The 19365-nt window shown below is 35.3% G+C and overlaps 4 protein-coding genes and 1 non-coding gene across 6 annotated transcripts; 2 read left to right on the forward strand and 3 right to left on the reverse strand.

Moving 5' to 3' along the window:
- Positions 1-457: 457 nt before the first annotated feature.
- LOC147276050 (beta-glucosidase 18-like) lies at positions 458-1380 on the reverse strand. Its single transcript, XM_086253884.1, has 5 exons — positions 1164-1380; positions 1001-1067; positions 820-878; positions 637-712; positions 458-501 (listed from the first exon to the last, which is right to left on the reverse strand). Exons 1-5 carry the CDS (start codon positions 1314-1316, stop codon positions 458-460), a joined length of 399 nt encoding a protein of 132 aa, XP_086110010.1. The 5' UTR covers positions 1317-1380.
- Positions 1381-6402: 5022 nt separating this feature from the next.
- LOC147276051 (uncharacterized protein At4g13200, chloroplastic) lies at positions 6403-8620 on the forward strand. Its single transcript, XM_086254808.1, has 3 exons — positions 6403-6753; positions 7300-7454; positions 8158-8620. The coding sequence occupies exons 1-3, from the start codon at positions 6522-6524 to the stop codon at positions 8416-8418; spliced, it is 648 nt and encodes a 215-aa protein (XP_086110934.1). The 5' UTR covers positions 6403-6521; the 3' UTR covers positions 8419-8620.
- Positions 8621-8757: 137 nt separating this feature from the next.
- Positions 8758-12537, reverse strand: NSN1 (GTP-binding family protein). Its single transcript, XM_086254807.1, has 9 exons — positions 12398-12537; positions 12036-12277; positions 11609-11711; positions 11313-11486; positions 10624-10841; positions 10222-10486; positions 9822-10001; positions 9461-9672; positions 8758-9340 (listed from the first exon to the last, which is right to left on the reverse strand). The coding sequence occupies exons 1-9, from the start codon at positions 12414-12416 to the stop codon at positions 8948-8950; spliced, it is 1806 nt and encodes a 601-aa protein (XP_086110933.1). The 5' UTR covers positions 12417-12537; the 3' UTR covers positions 8758-8947.
- Positions 12538-12699: 162 nt separating this feature from the next.
- On the reverse strand, positions 12700-12784 carry TRNAM-CAU (transfer RNA methionine (anticodon CAU)). Its single transcript is given in 2 exon segments — positions 12700-12735; positions 12747-12784. It is a non-coding gene; the product is annotated as a tRNA-Met (tRNA).
- Positions 12785-13891: 1107 nt separating this feature from the next.
- On the forward strand, positions 13892-19138 carry LOC147276054 (phosphoglycolate phosphatase). 2 transcript variants are annotated; one of them, XM_086255393.1, is made up of 8 exons: positions 13892-14165; positions 14566-14880; positions 15138-15360; positions 15894-16037; positions 16127-16251; positions 16917-17121; positions 17593-17846; positions 18789-19138. In XM_086255393.1, the coding sequence occupies exons 1-8, from the start codon at positions 14050-14052 to the stop codon at positions 18955-18957; spliced, it is 1551 nt and encodes a 516-aa protein (XP_086111519.1). In that variant the 5' UTR covers positions 13892-14049; the 3' UTR covers positions 18958-19138. The 2 variants fall into 2 exon arrangements, with proteins under 2 accessions (XP_086111519.1, XP_086111518.1); XM_086255392.1 differs by having other exon boundaries at positions 13956-14165; positions 14563-14880.
- Positions 19139-19365: the final 227 nt, after the last annotated feature.

Genomic DNA, 19365 nt, shown 5'->3' on the forward strand with positions numbered 1-19365 from the left:
AAATAGATGTGAGATGGATTGCTTTTGAATATGTTCTGCACTGGATGTAGTTAAGGTATGAAACTTTAATTTGTGTAAATCATATGTTCTTAGATTAAAAAAGCTTATTAAGGATGGATAAGAGCTGGACAACTTTTCCCAGGTTTCTTAAAATATCTAACTTTTCCCATAGATAGTTAGGGACTTATTTAGAGTGGATAGTAATATATGTATTTTTTTCTTTCTTTGTAGCATTAGTCGGGAGTACCAAGAAGGGTTAACAATCTTCATTAAAAATGCTAAAGAGTATGCAAGGAATCCTGATATGCTCGTATGTCCTTATATTGTCAATGTTTAATTTTCTTGCTGTTAAGGTACAACATGAATGATGTGATTGTAGATTTAGAAGTAGTTGCTAAGGACACTAATTAACAAGTGGAAAAGGTTTGAGGGTGTGGTCATCAACTTTCTATAAAATTCAGCTTCCAATCCCACTTGGATTGACTTTTCCGAGCATCCCATCTGTTGGTTCAACAAATCATCATATTAAAGTTGTAAATAGCCCAGATTAACATAACCAAGCAACAAAAAAAGAAAAGAGATTAACCCAGAAACCAATTAATTAATAAGGTAATATAAAACAACACACTTACTTACCAGGTAGAATTCTAGCCCATGAAATGGAGAACCTGTATGCATTTATCCCTAGGGAATGCATCAGCTCAATGTCTTCCTATATATACACAAGTCCCAAAAAACTAAATGTAATTAGCATATCTAGTATACATTTAGTCTTCTGATTTTAATTGTAATTAAAGATCATAAGTATCAAATGAATACCAAGTAGCGATGGTAATGGTCGTCTGCAAAGTCTCCAGTCTCATTATCCACTATTTTTCCTGAAGTATTTTATAAATGTAGACATTAATTTAGTTAATTAAGACCTGTACTTTGCAATTAGCAGTCCAACTGAGCAGAATGGTAGTAATTAAGATTAATTAGAATTTGGTTATTGAATTACCTGGAATGTGACTATAAACATCCCAGTTGCTTAGGCTCTTCCCATCTTCAAGATAAGCCCCTTCAACCTTACAAAATTGAATTTGTATGAAAGTTAAGTTGATATAGTTTCAGCAAAGAAAGAATTTAAGAAGAAGAAGAAGAGGAAGAAGAAGAAGAAGTGCCTGATAAGATGAAGTGCTTGCTCCAAAGAAGAAGCCATCTGGGAACTGAGACCTTTGAATTTCTTCTTCATCTTGCTTGAGACTTTGAGCTAAATAAGCAGTGGAAATTAGGAAGATAACAGAGCAGGACAAGAAACAGGGCTGGAATTTCATATTGTAATTGGTTTCAAGTTTTGCGGTTTATGATATTAAGTTGGTGTATATATAATATTGACTAGTTTTGGGTATAGCTGGAATTATGCATGTCAAGTGGTCTACTGCATTTTGGGACAACAGGTAGGTAGTAGCTTAGTCTTGGACTCGTGGGTGAAACCTAAAAAACAGATAAAAATTAATCAATTATCTACATTACATAGTTTAGTAAAAAGGAAAATTCCTTTGTCAAATTAAATAGTAAAAAGGAAGAAAACAAAAAACAAAAGGAGAGGACAAAAATTTGTGCTTTTTGTGACTGTGAGGCAACTGCAGGCTGCTTTCTTTATATTATTAAATAAAACCCTTATTTTTTAGGTGAGGTTATTTAATTTTCAGTCCTTTAGAATGTCTCATATGCTCTATGAAAATAAACCCAACTAGAAAATATATATATCCCTAGCTTGTTATGACAAAACATTAATTAAATGATATCTTGTCTGGATAGGAGAAATATAATGGCCATAAGAGTTTAATATCATCCTGGGACTTTATGATCAGGGAAAACATGCATCTTGATCATGACCAAATATTTCATTTTGTACAAGGTGCTAGGGAAGCATATATATTCATGTGGACATATATTGGAGAAAAAAAAAAATCTGTCTATTAATGTAGGTTATTGCATTTCCTAAATTTCTTGACAATTCTTCTTGCTTGGAAAAAATAACAAATTAATAGACATTTATTACATGAATACCTTCAGTTTGGTGATTCCCTATGCATCAAAATATAGAGGGTACCTGTTAAAAAACTCAATTAAGCTTAGGATTTCCTTTACAAGTCAGATAAAGCCTAGGAGTAACTGGAAATATTTGTTAGAAATACATTCTGATTGTCCTTTTTTGAACATCTGAGTTACGAAAGCGAAACAGAACTCAAATTAGAAATCAAAATTGTGGTGTTTGAATCAATTTATGGCTTTTTTTGGTGTGTATGTTTTCTAATGAGTTAAGGATTGAAATAAACTATTAATTTCTGACCAATACAAGTTTTATTATTTGAGATGGGTCTGGTACTCTGGTCTGATTTTGCTCAAATCATAATTATGCACATTCCCCACAAACGGGTATACACACACACACACATACACACACACCCTAGTCATTACTGTTTTCAAGGAAAAAAATTGTAATGTTTAGTAGGACTTGGACTACTTTGGTGTTCATCTCCAAGTTTGCCCATCACTAGTGTATTAGCTGCAAAAGGGCTGAGCCTTAAGTCCCAAATTTATATGTGATTGAGAATTGAGAAAAGAAAGTAGGGGATTAATTTGTGAGCCTTAAGTCCCAAGTTTGTGAGCCTTAAGGGCAAAAGGACTAATTTGTCACTGTACAACGCCTCATGTGCACTTGGTGCCATTTTTTTGGTCAATTTGAGTGTCTTTTTTTTAAGGTGAATTTATTTATCATTAAGTGGACCTTTTTAATATTTGAAAATATTAAGTGAGTTTATTTAATATAATTTGGTGTGTAAACTAACTTTTGAATCGTTTACTTTATAATTTTTCTGCACTTAGAGAGCGTGGAATGCAAGTGATCTTGCCCTAGTTTATAATTAGTATATAAATCAAATTGCTCAGTAAACTTAAGAGTCATCATCATGTTCTCTCATGGATAATTAGTTTACATCATATTCTCTCATTCATATTTCATGCTTCTCTCATATGGACAAAGCCTAGGGGAAGTTCTAATATGTCATCCAACACATATAATTAATATTCTATCCCACGAATTCAGGGTGTCTAATTGATTGATATTTGATAGTGCACCTTAATTTCTTCTTGATTGCAAAGTCGATATAAAGGTTAATGTACCAAAAACTAAGTGGATATATAGGTTCATGCACCTGTACTATAATTCAATAATTGCTCAACTACCTTCTCAATTCTGCTGTGAAAGTACTCTTGTTCTTTAATAAGAGGTAAAAAGTTTATTCAAAAAAATAAGAGCTAAACAAGTAGTTAGTCCTTCAGCACGAAAAATTAAAATAAGAAGAAACTAGCTATTCTATGTTGTTTATCTTCTCCCTTCCCAATATTGTTTCATAAAAAGGAAAAAAAATACAGTATTTTTCATTAAAAAATTATTATGTTTTTATTTCAAATTGTCGGTTATCCACATGTGCATCGTGATTGCATGTACATATTTCAGCTATTAGTTATGATTCTATTTTATACATTCTTTTGCACCCAGCATATAAATTTTGTTCCTTTACTTTTCCTACCTCTAGCTTTGAACTGGGAATTTTGGTATTGGGGAATAATTCAATTCCTTGATTTATTCATATTCCATGCAATGTATGTTTGGACAAGGTGGATGTGTTTCTCATCACAAGGCAGATATGTACAAAGAAGCAAAGTCCCAAATTTATATGTGATTGAGAATTGAGAAAAGAAAGTAGGCTTGGGAAGTCCCAAATTTATCTATTTTGCTGGCAGATTTCAACCTCATCATTTCTGTCCTCTGCAACATCCTTGTATAATTTGCTAGCTTTGATTAATTAAAGCATTGCCTTGAGTTTGATCAGAGTTTATATCAACTGGGGATATATTTAGCTTTTCATACATACATATGGCCAGTGACTTGTTTGCATGATTTTTTTTCATCCAAAAGCCTATTTGCTCACACTTGTTGTTATCATTGTCACTGCAGATCAAGAAGCAAAGAGTGGAATTAGGAATGACCATCACAAGCAATGCTACTTTTTGGACATAATCATCCTCACTCAAATTACCACTAATAGGTTGGCTTTTGAGGATTTATATATATGTGCATTTTGAGACAGTATTTTAAGTTTCTAGTGGTGTATGTACTAGCTAGAAACAATGTCAATATTATTAAATGACATTTCATTATATGTATTAGAATTTCATTACTATATAATTATCCTTAATTTTGTTGTAATGGTAGAAAACCTTGAACAATTTGGTTGCCTTTAATGTAAATTCTAATTTGGTATTAGATTGCTTTAGATTGGTGTAGCTTTAGATTGGTTGCCTTTACTGGAAATTCTTATTTTGTTGACATTTCATTATTGGTTTAGCTTTAGATTGCTATAATACATGCATTTGATAAAAATTGATTAGTATTATTATTAATTATTTTTTTCAAATACACCCAATATTCTATGGCATCCCTTTTTTTTTTTTTGGCCACTTCATGGCATCCCTTTAAAGTCACCAAAAGCAATGGCATTTCAAATATGGCAGAATTAGATGATATAGGTCATCTAATGTTAAACTTTTTCAATGGCAATGTAAACAATGCCATAGAAAGGCTTTCATGACATTTAACAAACGTCATTGAAACGCTTTAACATGGCATATTTCAGATGTCGTTGTAGGCCCAACCCTTTCAATGGCGTTTGAATCATGCTATGTAAACACAATTAGATGACAGCTACTGAAAGTCATCTAAAGTTAGCCATTTTCAATGACATTGAGATAACGCCATGGAAAGGTTTTGCATGACATTTCTCAAACGCCATATAAATTGTACCCTTTCAATGGCGTTGAAGCCATGCCATGTAAATTCTTTAGATGACATGTACTGAAAGTCATCTAAAGTTAGCCATTTTCAATGACATTGAGATAACGCCATGGAAAGGTTTTGCATGACACTGTTGAAACGCCATATAAATTGTACCCTTTCAATGGCGTTGAAGCCATGCCATGTAAATTTTTTAGATGACATGTACTGAAAATCATCAAAAGTTAATCATTTTCAATGACAATTAATTAACGCCATAGAAAGCATTTACATGACACGAATCAAACGCCATAAAAGGTGTGGAAGGATGACAATTGTTCAACGTCATGGAAACTATTTTAGATAGCGTTTTTCCGGTGCCGTAGTAGGGCCACCCTTTCCATGGCACCGGTATCTACGACGTGGTTCGTGGCGTTTGGAAACCGCCATGAAAAACCTTCCATGGCGTTTTTCAAACGTCATGGAAAGGGTTTTTTGTTGTAGTGCTCGTACTTAACAAAATAACATTAATTTGTGGCCAAAAAACAAAAACAAAAACAAAATAACATTAATTTATCGTGCACTATTAACAATGGCTAAAATCTGATGGTGCGTGAGCAATCCAGCTACTTATCACAAATAGTGACATTAAATAATTTATATCATTGTCAATGAGTTAGAACTTCCGTACGTAGTATACCACCATTTTTGTTTCTATTTATATTATCGATTAGCATTTCACATTTTTCCAACAATTCATGAATGTTGTTTGGATTGCTTAATGCCTTAATCCAATCCCTTGAAGTTAATGGTAATGACATGTTTGGTGGATAATGTTGTTTAGTCCAACACTTTTATCTTTTTTTTTTTTTTTGCTAACTTAAAAAAGTTTAACTTTAGTGAAACTTTGGTTAATTATGGAGGAAACAACCTCAACTTATCGGACATAGTTTATTTAGGTTAATATTTATGGTTCACTCTCTCATCTTAAATACAAGGTCTTAAAATGAAATTTGGAATCCTTACATATGAAGCAAATTTGAATGTTTTTATGTTTAGTGAAGATTTAAAATAAAAATGTATGCATTTGCAGTTAGTTTCAATATAACTTCTTATGATATTGTAACTAGATGGTATGCGTCTACTTCATCTATCTTTTTTTAATTTACTAATTTATTATAAAATATTAAAAAAAAAAATTCTATCAACGAGTGTATGCATTTGTTTTTATCTCTCTTATCTCGTGAAACATATACTATATATCCAATGAGTACACTTGATAATTGATGCATACAATTTTCAGTAAAAAAAACACAACTAGATTTGTAGTATTGTCAAATCATCATGAAGCCGAAGAAGCAAGAGTTTTGATAGCATTTTGCTGATGTTCAGTCAAGTGTGGGACAAGGTGCATACAAGTATACAACTAGATCACCATAAAATTTCACCTCCCTTCAACGGCACTTGTTTATGTGGGCCATGGTGGACCCCAATGTTGGGCCTTGTTTTGTGCAACTTAGTCCCACCTCATTGATATGAACTCAGATTCGACCCACTGGAGAGTAAATTGGGTGGACCCAAGCCCAAACGTACTACGACGGCTGCGAACCCCAAAGATTTTTATTCCGTTGGATTGACAACAAGAAAAAGCAGAAAAACAAAGAGAAAGTTGTCAGAATCAAGGATCAAAGTCAAAATGATTAGTGGGGTTTTAGCTTCAGCTTCCCCACAGACTTTTTCTTCTTCTTCTTCTCTGCTATCTAAGCCCAAAGCCAACTGCAATTGCTATGCGACCAGCTCTGTTAGTGTTCACACGCTATGCTCTTCAGATCTCAAGCTCAAAGGGATTGGATTGTATGGAACAAAGGGGTCTCGGAGAAGCAGAGTGCACTGCAATAGTAGCACCGGACCTGGCGGACCTGGCTCGGGTATTGTCACCTCTATGTCCTCAAACTCTTAGCTTTTTGTATGTAAATTTTGTGGTTGTGTTGGAAAAGAATCTTATAGCGGTGCCTTGTTGTATTATATGAAGTGGGTTCTTCTTTAAATGAAGAAAAATGATGTGTTAATTTGGGCTGGTTTGTTAATTCTGTGATGTGTTAATTTGGTTCAGTATGTGTTAAGATTTCATGGAATTTATGACTGGGATTCGTTGATGATTGATAATTTGCTGTTAAGGGATTGGTTGTTTTGAGCTGCGCATTCAATTGACTTCATTTTCTTCTTTATCCTGAAGAAGATTTTATTTGAGAGAAAAGTATTGATATCTATGATCTAAAGTTGTTACCTTTCATTCATATAACTGGAACTTTTGTAGTGAGGTTGGTTTGTAAATACACTCTCTTTATCTGCAAGTTAAGTTGGATTGAAAAAAAGAAAAAGTTTATTTACCTGTTCCATAATGTCATTGTTTATGGAGAAATGGATAGTTTTGGATTGGAAATTGCAAACAATTGAGGAACTGAATATTGCAGGTGATGGTGATAGCAGGAGTGTTTTGGATGCCTTTTTCTTGGGGAAAGCTCTAGCAGAAGCCCTGAATGAGCGTATTGAGTCCTCTGTAGGCGAGTTTTTGAGTACAATTGGTAGGCTTCAAGCTGAGCAACAAAAGCAAGTAGAGGAGTTTCAGGTAAGCAGTTCAAGTTGGTGTTGTTGGAATTTATTCATGAATTCTTTCTTCTTCTAAACTGCTGGCTTCAACCTTGGTCAACCATTGTGGAAGATTTCCTTTAAGCTTGTTTTTCAAACTTTATAACTTTGTCAAGCATGTGTACTGTGTTTATACTAATGAGAAGAACTTGCATACTGGTATTATTCTTTTCCATACAGTCAATTGCTTTTAGCACCCATCTGAGCCAAGTCCACTTCTTTTAGTTCCAGTTCTGCTTTACAAATTTGTTGTCCTACTTCTTTAACTGAAAATAAATTCTTTGACCATGTTTCAAATTTGAGAGGTTGAAGCTAAAAGTGAAATCAAGTTTAGATCCTTTTGTTGTCTATGCACTACACAATTTCTAAATCACTTTAATTATAGCGATCATTCAGCAAATTCATCAGATTACAGTGAATAGTATAGAATCAGCTACACAATTTCTAAATCACTTTAATTATAGCAGATCATTCAGAAAATTCACCAGATTTCAGTGAATTAGAATCAGCTACATAATTCTCTTATTGGTTGTTCTAGATTTGGTGTGGACTGTATAGTGCTAATTATTTGGGGGGATTGACTTAAACGACTGCATCGATCATAATGGATGTTAGTTGCCATGATGGACTGTTCCTTTCACCTGTTAGTGCTAAAGATGCATATGCTTTATTTATCTATGCAGGAAGATGTACTGCAAAGAGCCAAAAGGGCGAAAGAGAAAGCAGCACGTGAGGCCATGGAGGCACAAGGACTCATTTCCAAATCTACTAAGAAAAATACAACACCAGTCACCAATGGCGTTGCTCCGGTAACTTCAACCACCACAAATACTGTCACTCCTGTGAGTAAACCCTCATTGTCTGAGCCAGCTCTCTCAACAACTAAGGATGAACAAGATCCTACCAACCAAGACACAGTTTTAGGGGTGCCAAATGATGATTAACATCCATCTCCGTTTGTTAGTAGTATATCTTACACGTTCCATCCATCTCCTTATCAATTTGATGATAAGTTATTGTAGCCTTTTGAGGCATATGGGAAGTCAAATTCACTTATGTCAGATTATTTGTAGCCCTTCTAGAAACTTGTGTTATATGACTTATGAAACATAACATATATAGATTTCCCCTGCTCATTATTGTTGTCTTTATGGTCCCTTTAGTTAACTAAGAATGACCTATTAACCTTATGGTACTATGCGAGTTTGGATTAACTTGGACATTGTTGTACCCCTATCAAATGTTTTGATTAATCATGACTCATGAGACGGCACAAAAAACAATTGAAATTGAATTAAGCTTTGATTAATAGGCAGATGTAATTCTTGTCCGTACGAAGAACTCTGAACACCAGTTGTAATCATACAGTCATACATAATTTTTAAAAGGAACAAAAAGCAGGCGACCTCAAGACTGAACTTGGTATGCATCTTGAAGCCCCTCTGAAAATACAGTTCCATTTTATGGTCACAGCTATTCCTCCGGTTCATCAAATCCAATACCAGACATAGGCACCTTTCCAATGATTTGAACCTCGTCATCCTTTCCCCCATTCCTATCACTAACATCCATGGCAGATCGCTTCTTGCTGTAATCCACTTTAAAGTCATAGTCATCGTCCATAGCGTCCACTGAGGTTGATTTGGCCTTTTTCCTTTTCTTCTTCTCTGCTTTCTTCAACTTTGTATTGAGCATACCTTCAGCTGCATACAATTTCTCATTTTGCTTGCTAGTAGTAGGGGCTTTCTTTTCCTTGGTCTTGCCTACATCATCTTCTTCACATGCCATGGACTGGTCATCATCTTCAACAGCCATATCTTTAGGACTTGCATCACCTTCACCTGATGGTCCTTCTACCGCATCAGCCTGATGCATGACAAAAGTAAAACCAGATTACATTCAAAATTAATAATCCTCCACATGGCTTTAAATCAAAGTTGAAATCACTTGGCGTCCTATAAAGACTTAAAAATATATATCACAAACCTCTTCAATGTCTTCATCAAAATTGAGTGGGCAACTGGGAGGAACTTCAACAGGATGGAAATCATCAACAGACTTGAGGCTTCCTATGAATGAAGATTCTCCATTGTATACTTCATCAACGTTAAGCTCCTTGCCCAGCTCTGAAACAATTTTTGCCTCTGATGGTTCTTCTTGATTTCTAACTGGGGGCATAGTGTAGTATGGAATTTTACCTGAAACACACTGAATATTTAGCATCAACTTTTTTTGATTATTTAGCATCAACTTCTAACTCTTTCAGCATTTCCTTTCTTTACAGATTATTTTTCCCAGTGTTTCATGTCCTTGATATCTATATGAAAGAAGACATAAAAATACGTACCCTCATTCCAGTCATGCAGAACAATTCTTGCTGCAGCTCCGATATCAACGACACCACCCTTTTTTAGCTTACCCCTAACAGTAGCCACCTTCTGCAGGAAGTCGTCAACTGAATCAAAGCTTGGGAGCTTGTAAAGAGTTACCAACAGTCTGGCTGGGCAAAGCTTCAAAATTTCCTTTACTGTTCAACAAAGGGCAAAGTGAGTAAATTTTGTTAACTAAATTCCAAAAGCATTGCATGGCGAAATAAGTTTCAGATATAACAGCATCAATTAAGCTTTCTATAACAGTTCAATCCATGCCTGCACCACCAAAAGAAACCTACAGGGTTGCAATATGCACCAGAAGGCACTCTAGCAGATTAACGAGCTAAAATGCAGAATGGGAGAATGGGTAAATACCTGGACCAATTGGATCCTCTAACTTCTCAATTCTTTTGCAATTTCGAAGAGCTACAGAGGCATCATTCTCTTTAGATCTAAGCATTACAACACCAGGGCAGTCCAACAATTTCACATTGTTATCCAACTGAACTTCTTGCAGCGATTTTGTTAATCCTGGAGTAGCCCCAACATTGACAACACGGCATCTCTTCAAACTATTAATGAGACTACTCTTACCAACATTAGGTAGGCCAATCACACCCACTGTAATTGACTTCTTGATCTGCCAAAGACACAGGCTCACATTTATACCAGGAATAGTGTGATGGATTTTCAAACTTGTAATCAAATAAAGTAATGAAAACCTTCATTGTAGATAGAGATGTATCGCAATCCTTACGAAGCAAATGCAATAAGTACCTCATGGCTTCTTGAATAGTTCTTCAGCAATTTAAGAAGAGTTTCAGCTCCAAGACAGTCACTTGTTTGAAGAAGGGTGCTTGGTTTTGATTTCTTCGAGGAGGATTTCCACCCTAAGTTTGACCTCTGCTCTTGGGTGCTGCACTTGAAGGCAACAGCTGGTAACTCTTCCCTAAGATAAGTGAGCCACTTCTCAACAGCTTCTCGAGGGACAAGATCTGAGATTCAAGAACCATTATAATTAATAAAGGCAAAAATGTAGATACAAGAAAATATTTGAAAGAACAAAATAAATGTAAATAGATAGTGGAGACATCATAAAGAGCAAACTCAAAATTAACTTTTATAATTCAAAGAACAATTAGTTACGTGATAAAGGAAGGTGGGTTATATGTTGAAAGCACACGACACTTAAAAAACTCCTGCTTTCTCCTACTTTCTCCTACTTTCACTTTCTATACACTTGTGTTAGGCATCCAGTCGACTTTGTAGAATAATTTTGCTAAAAGAATTACCAAATGCTATCTTTCTCATAATTTCTACAGCTTAAGTCATGCAAATATATCCCCAAGTGCACATATAGTTTTATATGAAATCACGAGCTTGCACAGAGACATAAACACACACTTGCACAAGAAGACAAAATATATAGTGAGAGAGAGGGAGAGAGAGAGCCCATAACACATTACCAATTTTGTTTAGAAGTAACACCAGATGCTTATTAGGACCCGATTTCATCACCATCTTTTCCATATCAATACATCGGGTACCCAGGGGATCTCGAGCATCAAGAACCTCCAAAATGACATCTGATGCTTCAATAACTTTAACCAACTCCTTGTAGAAAGCCCTATCCGAGGTATCTGTATGGAGGGAAAATCATAATAAAAATCTAATGAAAATATAGAAAAGGTAGTGCTAAGTTCAAGCTGAACTAACAGCCACCAATAACACATCTTCCAAAAAACATCAAGTAAAAACGTACCCCGATTCTTCCCAAATCCAGAGAAATCATCAGTACTCTTTTCCTCTGCTACTTCATCCAAGGAATCATCATCCTCTGTCAAACCCAACTTCCTCTTCTGCGCCTGAATAAGCATAAAAATGTTTTATTACCAATACAAAAACTAAAATGGTGTACTAAAAGCAGGTAAGCAGTTGCATATAAATGGTGAAAGTGGGAAATGGGCTAAACAAATATGACCAACAACACCATAAGTAAGAACTTGAACATGCACAAACTTGTAAATCGTATACAACTGTTCAAGTGACTATGAAAACCATGTCATGGTTCTGTTATAATTGTCACCCACCAATACATAAAACTAACCATAACCCAATTTTTATTTTTTATTAAAACACTTGCAGAAAGAAACTAAGAATAATGCTTAATAAAAGAACTGAAGCAATACCCTTTCTTTGCGGGCAGCTTTCTTTTGCTCCAATTCTTCGATGGCGCGAGCACGACGAGCTTCGAGAGCCTTGAGCTCCTGCTCCTTGAAGGGCCAGTCATTAGGGATACCTGGGTCCTTCTCAACCTTCTTGCGCTGGAAGCCGAGCTTTTTGGCCTCCTTGGCCTTCTTCTTGTGGTGATCCTTCACCTTCTTTATGACCTTGTACTTCTTCTTCAATGTTACTCTCTTACTCTTGCTCTCTGCCAACCATTAATTGTTCCCAATTAATTCCAAAAACAAAAGCAGAAATAAAAAAAATAAAAAAAACTAACTAAATAAGAAAAATTGCAGTGAATTTGGGGAAGGAGGGTTTCGCTTACTTTTGCTCCTCTTCACCATTTTCGCTTCTGACTATTCTGATATTGACTACCAGATATTGAGAGGAACTGAGAGAGGGGAAAAGGGTTTTGCGGAAAAGAGAAAGAAGACGACCTCTGCTGCAGTTTAGGGTTTATCTAGTTGGGTCGCTGCAGAGTGGTTGGAGAATTTGGGAAGTTTTGGCCCAACCCAAAAGCTTTGAATGGGTCTGGTGGCCCAAAAAGAAATGTCGAGAGTTGAAAACCGATGTGGAGAGAGAGGCCCAGCCCAATCTGCTTAGAGTTAGATTAAAGAGCAAAAAATATGGGGTGAGAGAGGCTCGAACTCTCGACCTCAGGATCACTCAGAAGCTATGAGACCTACGCGCTAGCCAACTGCGCCACCACCCCGTTGTTGATTTCAGTTGAAATTTTACTCTATTTGACCTTAGCAAATCACAATCATCCAAAACAAATCATAATTAAGCAAAATAATAAAAACAAAAATTGTTTTCCATATAACTCTTTTATTTAAAATATTATTAATTATAGATTCATGAAAGATATTAATATGGTAATTTGTATCCACCCACCTTCTCTCTTACACACTCTTTGTTATGATGTTAGCATAACTTTCATTACACATTTTACACTACACATACATTGCATGTTTATAATACTTTTACTATTTATAAAATATTGACTCCTCTACTCATTTTTTTCTCTTCCTTTTGACAAGTTCGCACCACCTATTTGCACTCTTCTAACATTCTTATTTGGACATCTTTTTCTATTGTGGCATAATTTTTTTTTTTTCAGACGGTTATATGCAACCGTTTTAAAATCTTAAGAGAAGATGTATGTGTAATTTTTAAAATCTCAATAATATATATAAAAATATAATAAATCTCAGACAGTATAGAAAATAACTCTTTTTTATTCTCACAATTTAAATTCTCATTTGATCCACTTCCCATTCCCAATCCCAATCCGTCGTACACACCATACTATTCCCCTAACCAAACATCACTTAAAAGCGTTTGGGTGAAGGATGATAGCGGAGTTAGATCCCACGCATTTTTATGTGCAGTCAGAGCAGAGTCGGATAATAAAATACAAAAGGAGCTAAGCTTGGCGGAAAAAATAACCAAACAAAAAAAAAAAAACCAAAAGGAAGAGAAAGAAAGGGAAGTGTAAGGCAACCAGGCATCGACCAATCAGTGATGGACTGTACATTTGTTTCGGTTGGTTCCCTCAAAATTTGAGCCGTTAATAAAATATCCAACCTCTTATTCCTTTCTCATATTCACCGTCTTCAACTCTCAAATCCCCCTTGGCCAAAAAAAAAACTCCCAAATCCCCAAATCCTAACCCTAATTATCACATTGCTCCATTTAATTTCTCCAGGTGGATTCATATACTCTATGCTCTCATGTTGATTCTCATTCATATACTTTATGCACTCATGTTGATTCTCACTAAATTACAGTTGACCCTGTCCTGGAGTTTATGTTTATACATCTGTTTGTTTTGTGAACAAATGGTAGTTGGTTTGTTAGTTACTGCATTCTTAATTAGTTCATTCTTTGGAGTTTGCAAAGTGATTCTTTTGTTCATTTTGATGTGGTAGCTGCAAGTTGATGCATATAATGTGCTGACTGAGGAGCCAGAATTTTATGCTAATGGCAGAATATTTGGCTTCACCATTATGTATGAAGCTGCAAATGCAGAGAAGTTTCGTAAGAGAAAAAGGCTTATCACCCCGGAACTCACGTTTCAAGATAGTCCAAAGGTTTACTACTTGTGCTTACTTGCTTCTTTTTAGTTATGCTTATAGCAATTTGCATTATGTTTTTTGATGAGAAGGTTAATGCACCAAGTAAAATTAATGGTTTATGGGCTGACACTTATCTTGATTATCAAGATAATCTCATATTTCTTTATAAACGTTTATAGTGGGAAAGTTATGTCTTACTAGTGATTCGACTCCACAGTTAGGTGGAAATGGGATTCTTACAATGCACCTTCCCATGTATTTGATTGTTGAGTAACTAAGGTAGATTTAACCCTGCAACTAATATCATCTAGAAAAAAAGTATACAAATTTTATCAGCATCAATTGTGGGTTAGCACTTCATGGGTTATGTTTCATATTATGAATCTCACCCTTCTATTATTTTTCCTAATAGTAGGAAGCATACCTATGTAAGCTGCAAGGCTGTTCTATTTCCAATGCAGAAGCTCACTGCTCCTGGCTTCTCAAATTTTAAAGTTAGTCCTTTTATTGGGGAGGATTCCTTGAAATGTACTTGCTTGGGGTCTTTAGTAGGCTCTGATGGCGCAACAGCCTCTGATTGGGTACCTGTTGTTGATCAAGTGCTTCTGATGGCCAGTGTATTTCTCACATATATGGCTGGAGTAATTCCTGGTCACAACTCTAGTCCAACTTTTCGAAAGGATATCTCCAATGACAATGTGGTTCCTGAAACCTCAACCGCTTCTGGTAGGTAAGGGTAAGCATGTCAAAAGTTTGAAGGTTGAATTCTGTGTCCTTCTTAAATTATTTCTGGGTAAATGACATGAGTGCCCATTGGAGATTTACCCCTGGATTTCACCCTCCAGCCTTATTCTCAATGGGGATTAGTGCCATCAAGCCCGAAAGCTATTGGCATTGAGCTGTGTTTTTTCCAAATGGATGATAAATTTTCTTATTTAAAGATGCTTTTTTTTTTAGTTAGTTGATGTGTATTTTCTGTAATTGCAGTGAAACAAAGAAGGATGACTCAGCAAATTCAGGTTATGCCTTGGATGCAGTGAAAAGGAAACTTTTAGATTCTCTTGAAGCTTTTGAACGTGGAGGTAATTTGGGAAACAGGGTCCTTGAACATGAAGGAAATAGTACAAAGCGACCTTTAAGTTTGAATGCTGTTGCTGACGGTCCAAGATTAAGATTGCTTTGGGCATCATTTCAACGAATTGAGGAAGAGGTAAGTACTACCTCCTCTGTCATGCTTTGCTTTGGTTACTTTGCTATAATTTTTTTTTATCCTCTTTCTTTTCTAAGAAAAATATTGCATTTCACTTAATTGAACAAGCCCTGTTTCAGTTTTGAAAGTGCTATTGGGAAAAAAGTTTTCTTCTTTTTCATTTTTTCATGTACTTGCAAGATAAATAAGAATTCTTTGCTTTTCCTCTTTTATTCATAATAATTGATTGATACAAAGTTATGCTAATTTCCTTTATATATATATATATATATTTTCTTTGCATGTGATCTAACTAAGTCAAACAGATGCGTCTATAAAGGAGCTATTTTCATACATGTCCATATTGGTTGCAAATAGTAAACATAATTATCTGATATTTTTTGTTTCTTCAAGGAAAACCTTCTATAAAGGAGCTATTTTCATATATGTCCATAGTGGATGCTGATAACAAACATATTAGGATTAGATAGTTTTGAGTTTCTTGAGTTATATTTTAATGTGCTGATAATATTTCTCTAATATTTGTTTTATAGGTCAATAATATCACAAATTCTGAAACTTCTAACTTGGATGATTGCTTGACGGATTTTTCTGCTGTTATACGAAAGTCCTGTCAGCCTGTATGCATGAACTGGCTAGAAACGGAACTTCATGTTTTAAACAGCAAGCCTAACAAGGTATTTTGGATTAATTATGTTTCCCTCTATATTTTTGCTGCAAGCACATTTAGATAAAATTCTCTTATTCTGCAATCCATTCTGGTCAGGCACTTGTTTTGCTGATGGATGAAAAGTTAAATGGAGACAACACTGTTTTACAGAACATCAAGAACTCAGGCAAGGCGGATCTTTATGCAGAATTAATGTGCTTTCTCAGTTTTGGTTCTCTCAGGTAAGTTCAGTTATGATTGTCTATTATCTTGGCTTTGTTGTTCACAACTGGTCAACTAATCATCAGGCTTCTGCCATGTTTGCAAATATGACAATGTTTGAATTCTTATCTTGGCATTTCAGAATTCTTCCGCAAATCTAGATTCTACAGCTTTGCAAGATATGATTTTCTTAGCTTCAGTCAATGGAAGCAAGCACCAACAATTTACTAGTTTTGGCATATTTGAATACAAAAGTTTTGGGATTTAAATACATGAGTCATAATATGGCTTCAAGAACTTCTACTAAAGCAATTCAAGAAAAAGGATAAGACTCATTGGTGAAGAAAAAGTAATTAGTTATGACATAAGGTTGATTATGTTGTCACTTTATTAATGGAATGGAGGTATTGTTAAACTTGAAATTGTCTATGATGTGTAGTTTACTATCATACTTTATTTAATGTCATCATGTGCTATAATTACCATGATGGTACTTACTGGTGATGAATAGTTAATGATTTTTCATATTTCTGTTGCATATCGAGAATAAATTAATCTTATTAAGTGCATTTTATGTTAGATTCTAGATTAACATCACAGCTTTTTGATACATTGCAATTTGTAATTACTCTGTGTTTTACCTTGATTGGGACACTTATTGTTGTACCTTTATTTGTCTTGTCAGAGAGGGTTGCTGTTATGACAGTAGCCTCTTTATGACACATGGAGTTTCCATACTGGAAGATTTGGTGATAACTTTAGCAGATGGGATAGTAAGCATATATTTGGAGCTTATTTCTGTTGACAGTGATTTCTCAGATGAAATGGATAGCCTGTCTTTTGCACTGTGCACTTTGTCAACACGGGCACTTCAACGATTACGAAATGAGGTACGATTGACAATTTCTTCTGTAGGGTTACCAGTGTGATCATAGACTCTTAAGCATAGCAGGCATATTTGGTTTTTTTCCCCATTTTGATCTGCTCTCACTCACTCTCAACCCCACCCCCTAATGTTTAATTAAGAGATCGACTGATTGCTATATCATCAAACCAAGTTGGATTCTCGTTTGTCTTTTTTAGTTTCTTGTATGCTACGCTATTGAGCTTGTACCAAGGCATCACATTTTCATTCTTAACATCTGCTTTTCTGGAACTTTATTCTAAATATCATTTGGTCACAAATGAGGAAATTATTGGCTGGTGTACTTGACTTCCTTGAATAGCCTATATGGTGTAGATGTGGTTTGTAGGTAGGGAGTGAGTTGGTTTACACATTGTATTATAGTTTAGTTTGATGTTTGAACTTTTGGAAAAGAAAAAAGTTCCCAATTTTCACCAAGACATGCCGTTCTTATCAGGTGGCTTTGTACCAATGGTTGTATCAAAATGTGGAGGCAGTTGCATCAATGTATGAGGATCGATTTGACTTATGGACATTTCAGAGCCAACTAATCGAGAAATTAGACAATAGCTGGACTGAAAATTATAGTTGGTGGAAGAGGCTTACTCAGAAAAAATCTGAAACTGTGTCGTCAACGTTACATCAGGTTGCCATAAGCTGCTTCTCTATGCCTGTAAAGCGAACAAAGGAATTAAGGGCCCTTACAGGGTGGTACGCCCTTTCCCTTTGCCTCATTTTTCTCATCCTTTCGTGGATTCCAAATAACTTTGGCCATTACCCTGTTGGCTAATTACTCTTGGAATAATTTAATACGGAAGAAATTATTGCACCTATCTGTCATTTTTCACCTGTTAAGAGTGATGGCAATTAGATAATATTGATCTGTATTCTTTCCCCATGAGAGAGAACTTTTGAGCTGGCTTGCTTCCATGAGGCTAGAAATAGGTGGTTGATCTGTACTCCCCTCATCAGTATATTAGGGAACAACCAAATACTTAACCATCTTATGGCATAGAAAATGGATGGAATGGACAGAAAAACTTATTAGAAACGAGCATTAGGAAATTCTTTAGGTGAAGAGGTGCTATTTGAAAAGGGTTGATCATGTATAAAGTAGAACCATAATAGTGCACTTGAGTTGGTTCTACCAGGTGCTTGGGGAAGGCCAGTGACTTAATAAACTTGGTATTATAGGATTGATGATCATGAATTATTGGAATATATGGTTTTGACCACTTGAGGCAGCACATTCATTTTGTGTTTCCCTATTGGTGTTGAACTCAAACTGTGTTTTTTCAGTGACCTTGGAAACCACAGGTGATCCCAGCTTATATATTCCCCTATCTATATAGAAAATCAAAAGCATCTCGTATTAAACTGACAGGGGTGGACTTTTAGACTAGAAGAGACATGATAAATAGATAAACAAATAAATTTCAAATCACTTGTCATATATGTTTCTTTTTACACATTAATTCATTTCATCCATGAAACTTTTCTTCCTCTGAAGCTGGAGCATGAGCCAAAGCTGCTTGTCCGTAGTGCCATTCTGTTTTTCCATCTTATCCAAAAAGTATTTGATCTTTCGTGGTTTGTTATGCACTCACATAATATGAGTTGCCTTCTCATCCATCACTAATTTTTTAATTGCAGGAGGTATTATTTCAGCCTACTCCTTGAGCTATCTGACATTAGTATGCCATTGATTAGAGCAGTAGTTGACAAAGTCAGCAAAGCTCTCTCATTTTTTCTTGTTGACCTGATTGGGAGGTCACTAGGACTCATTTATACTGGAATTAGGCAGTCTTTGCGATGGAAGTGATAGACGGGTGTATGAAGACTTTCATCATTTTTTTATATGCAGAGTTGATTAGAAGAATGTAAATTAGAATATCTCAGATTGAAATATTCAGTTTTGTTTGGGCCACTTGAGGCACCCCTACCCATTGGTTAACAATATGAGGTTCACAATAAATTTAATGTTAGCATCAATGCTGACAACATATTGTTTTCCATTGTGCAAATTATATGGGAGATTTTAAAATGATTTCATGCATGCTTTAAGTATGTATTGGAACATGGGAAATTTCATTTGGCCAATCTGGAATAACAATGTGAAATTCCCTTATGTCCATTTAATAGAAGGTTTTGTTCTTTACCTTCTCCCCCCCATATTCTTTGTTGTGTCCTTGTGTGGTTATGTTTTCTTCGTTTTTTCTTTTTTGGTTGG

The sequence above is a fragment of the Dryas octopetala genome, chromosome 8 (genome assembly GCF_963921425.1).
Source record: "Dryas octopetala chromosome 8, drDryOcto1.1, whole genome shotgun sequence".
Taxonomy (NCBI): Eukaryota; Viridiplantae; Streptophyta; class Magnoliopsida; order Rosales; family Rosaceae; genus Dryas; species Dryas octopetala.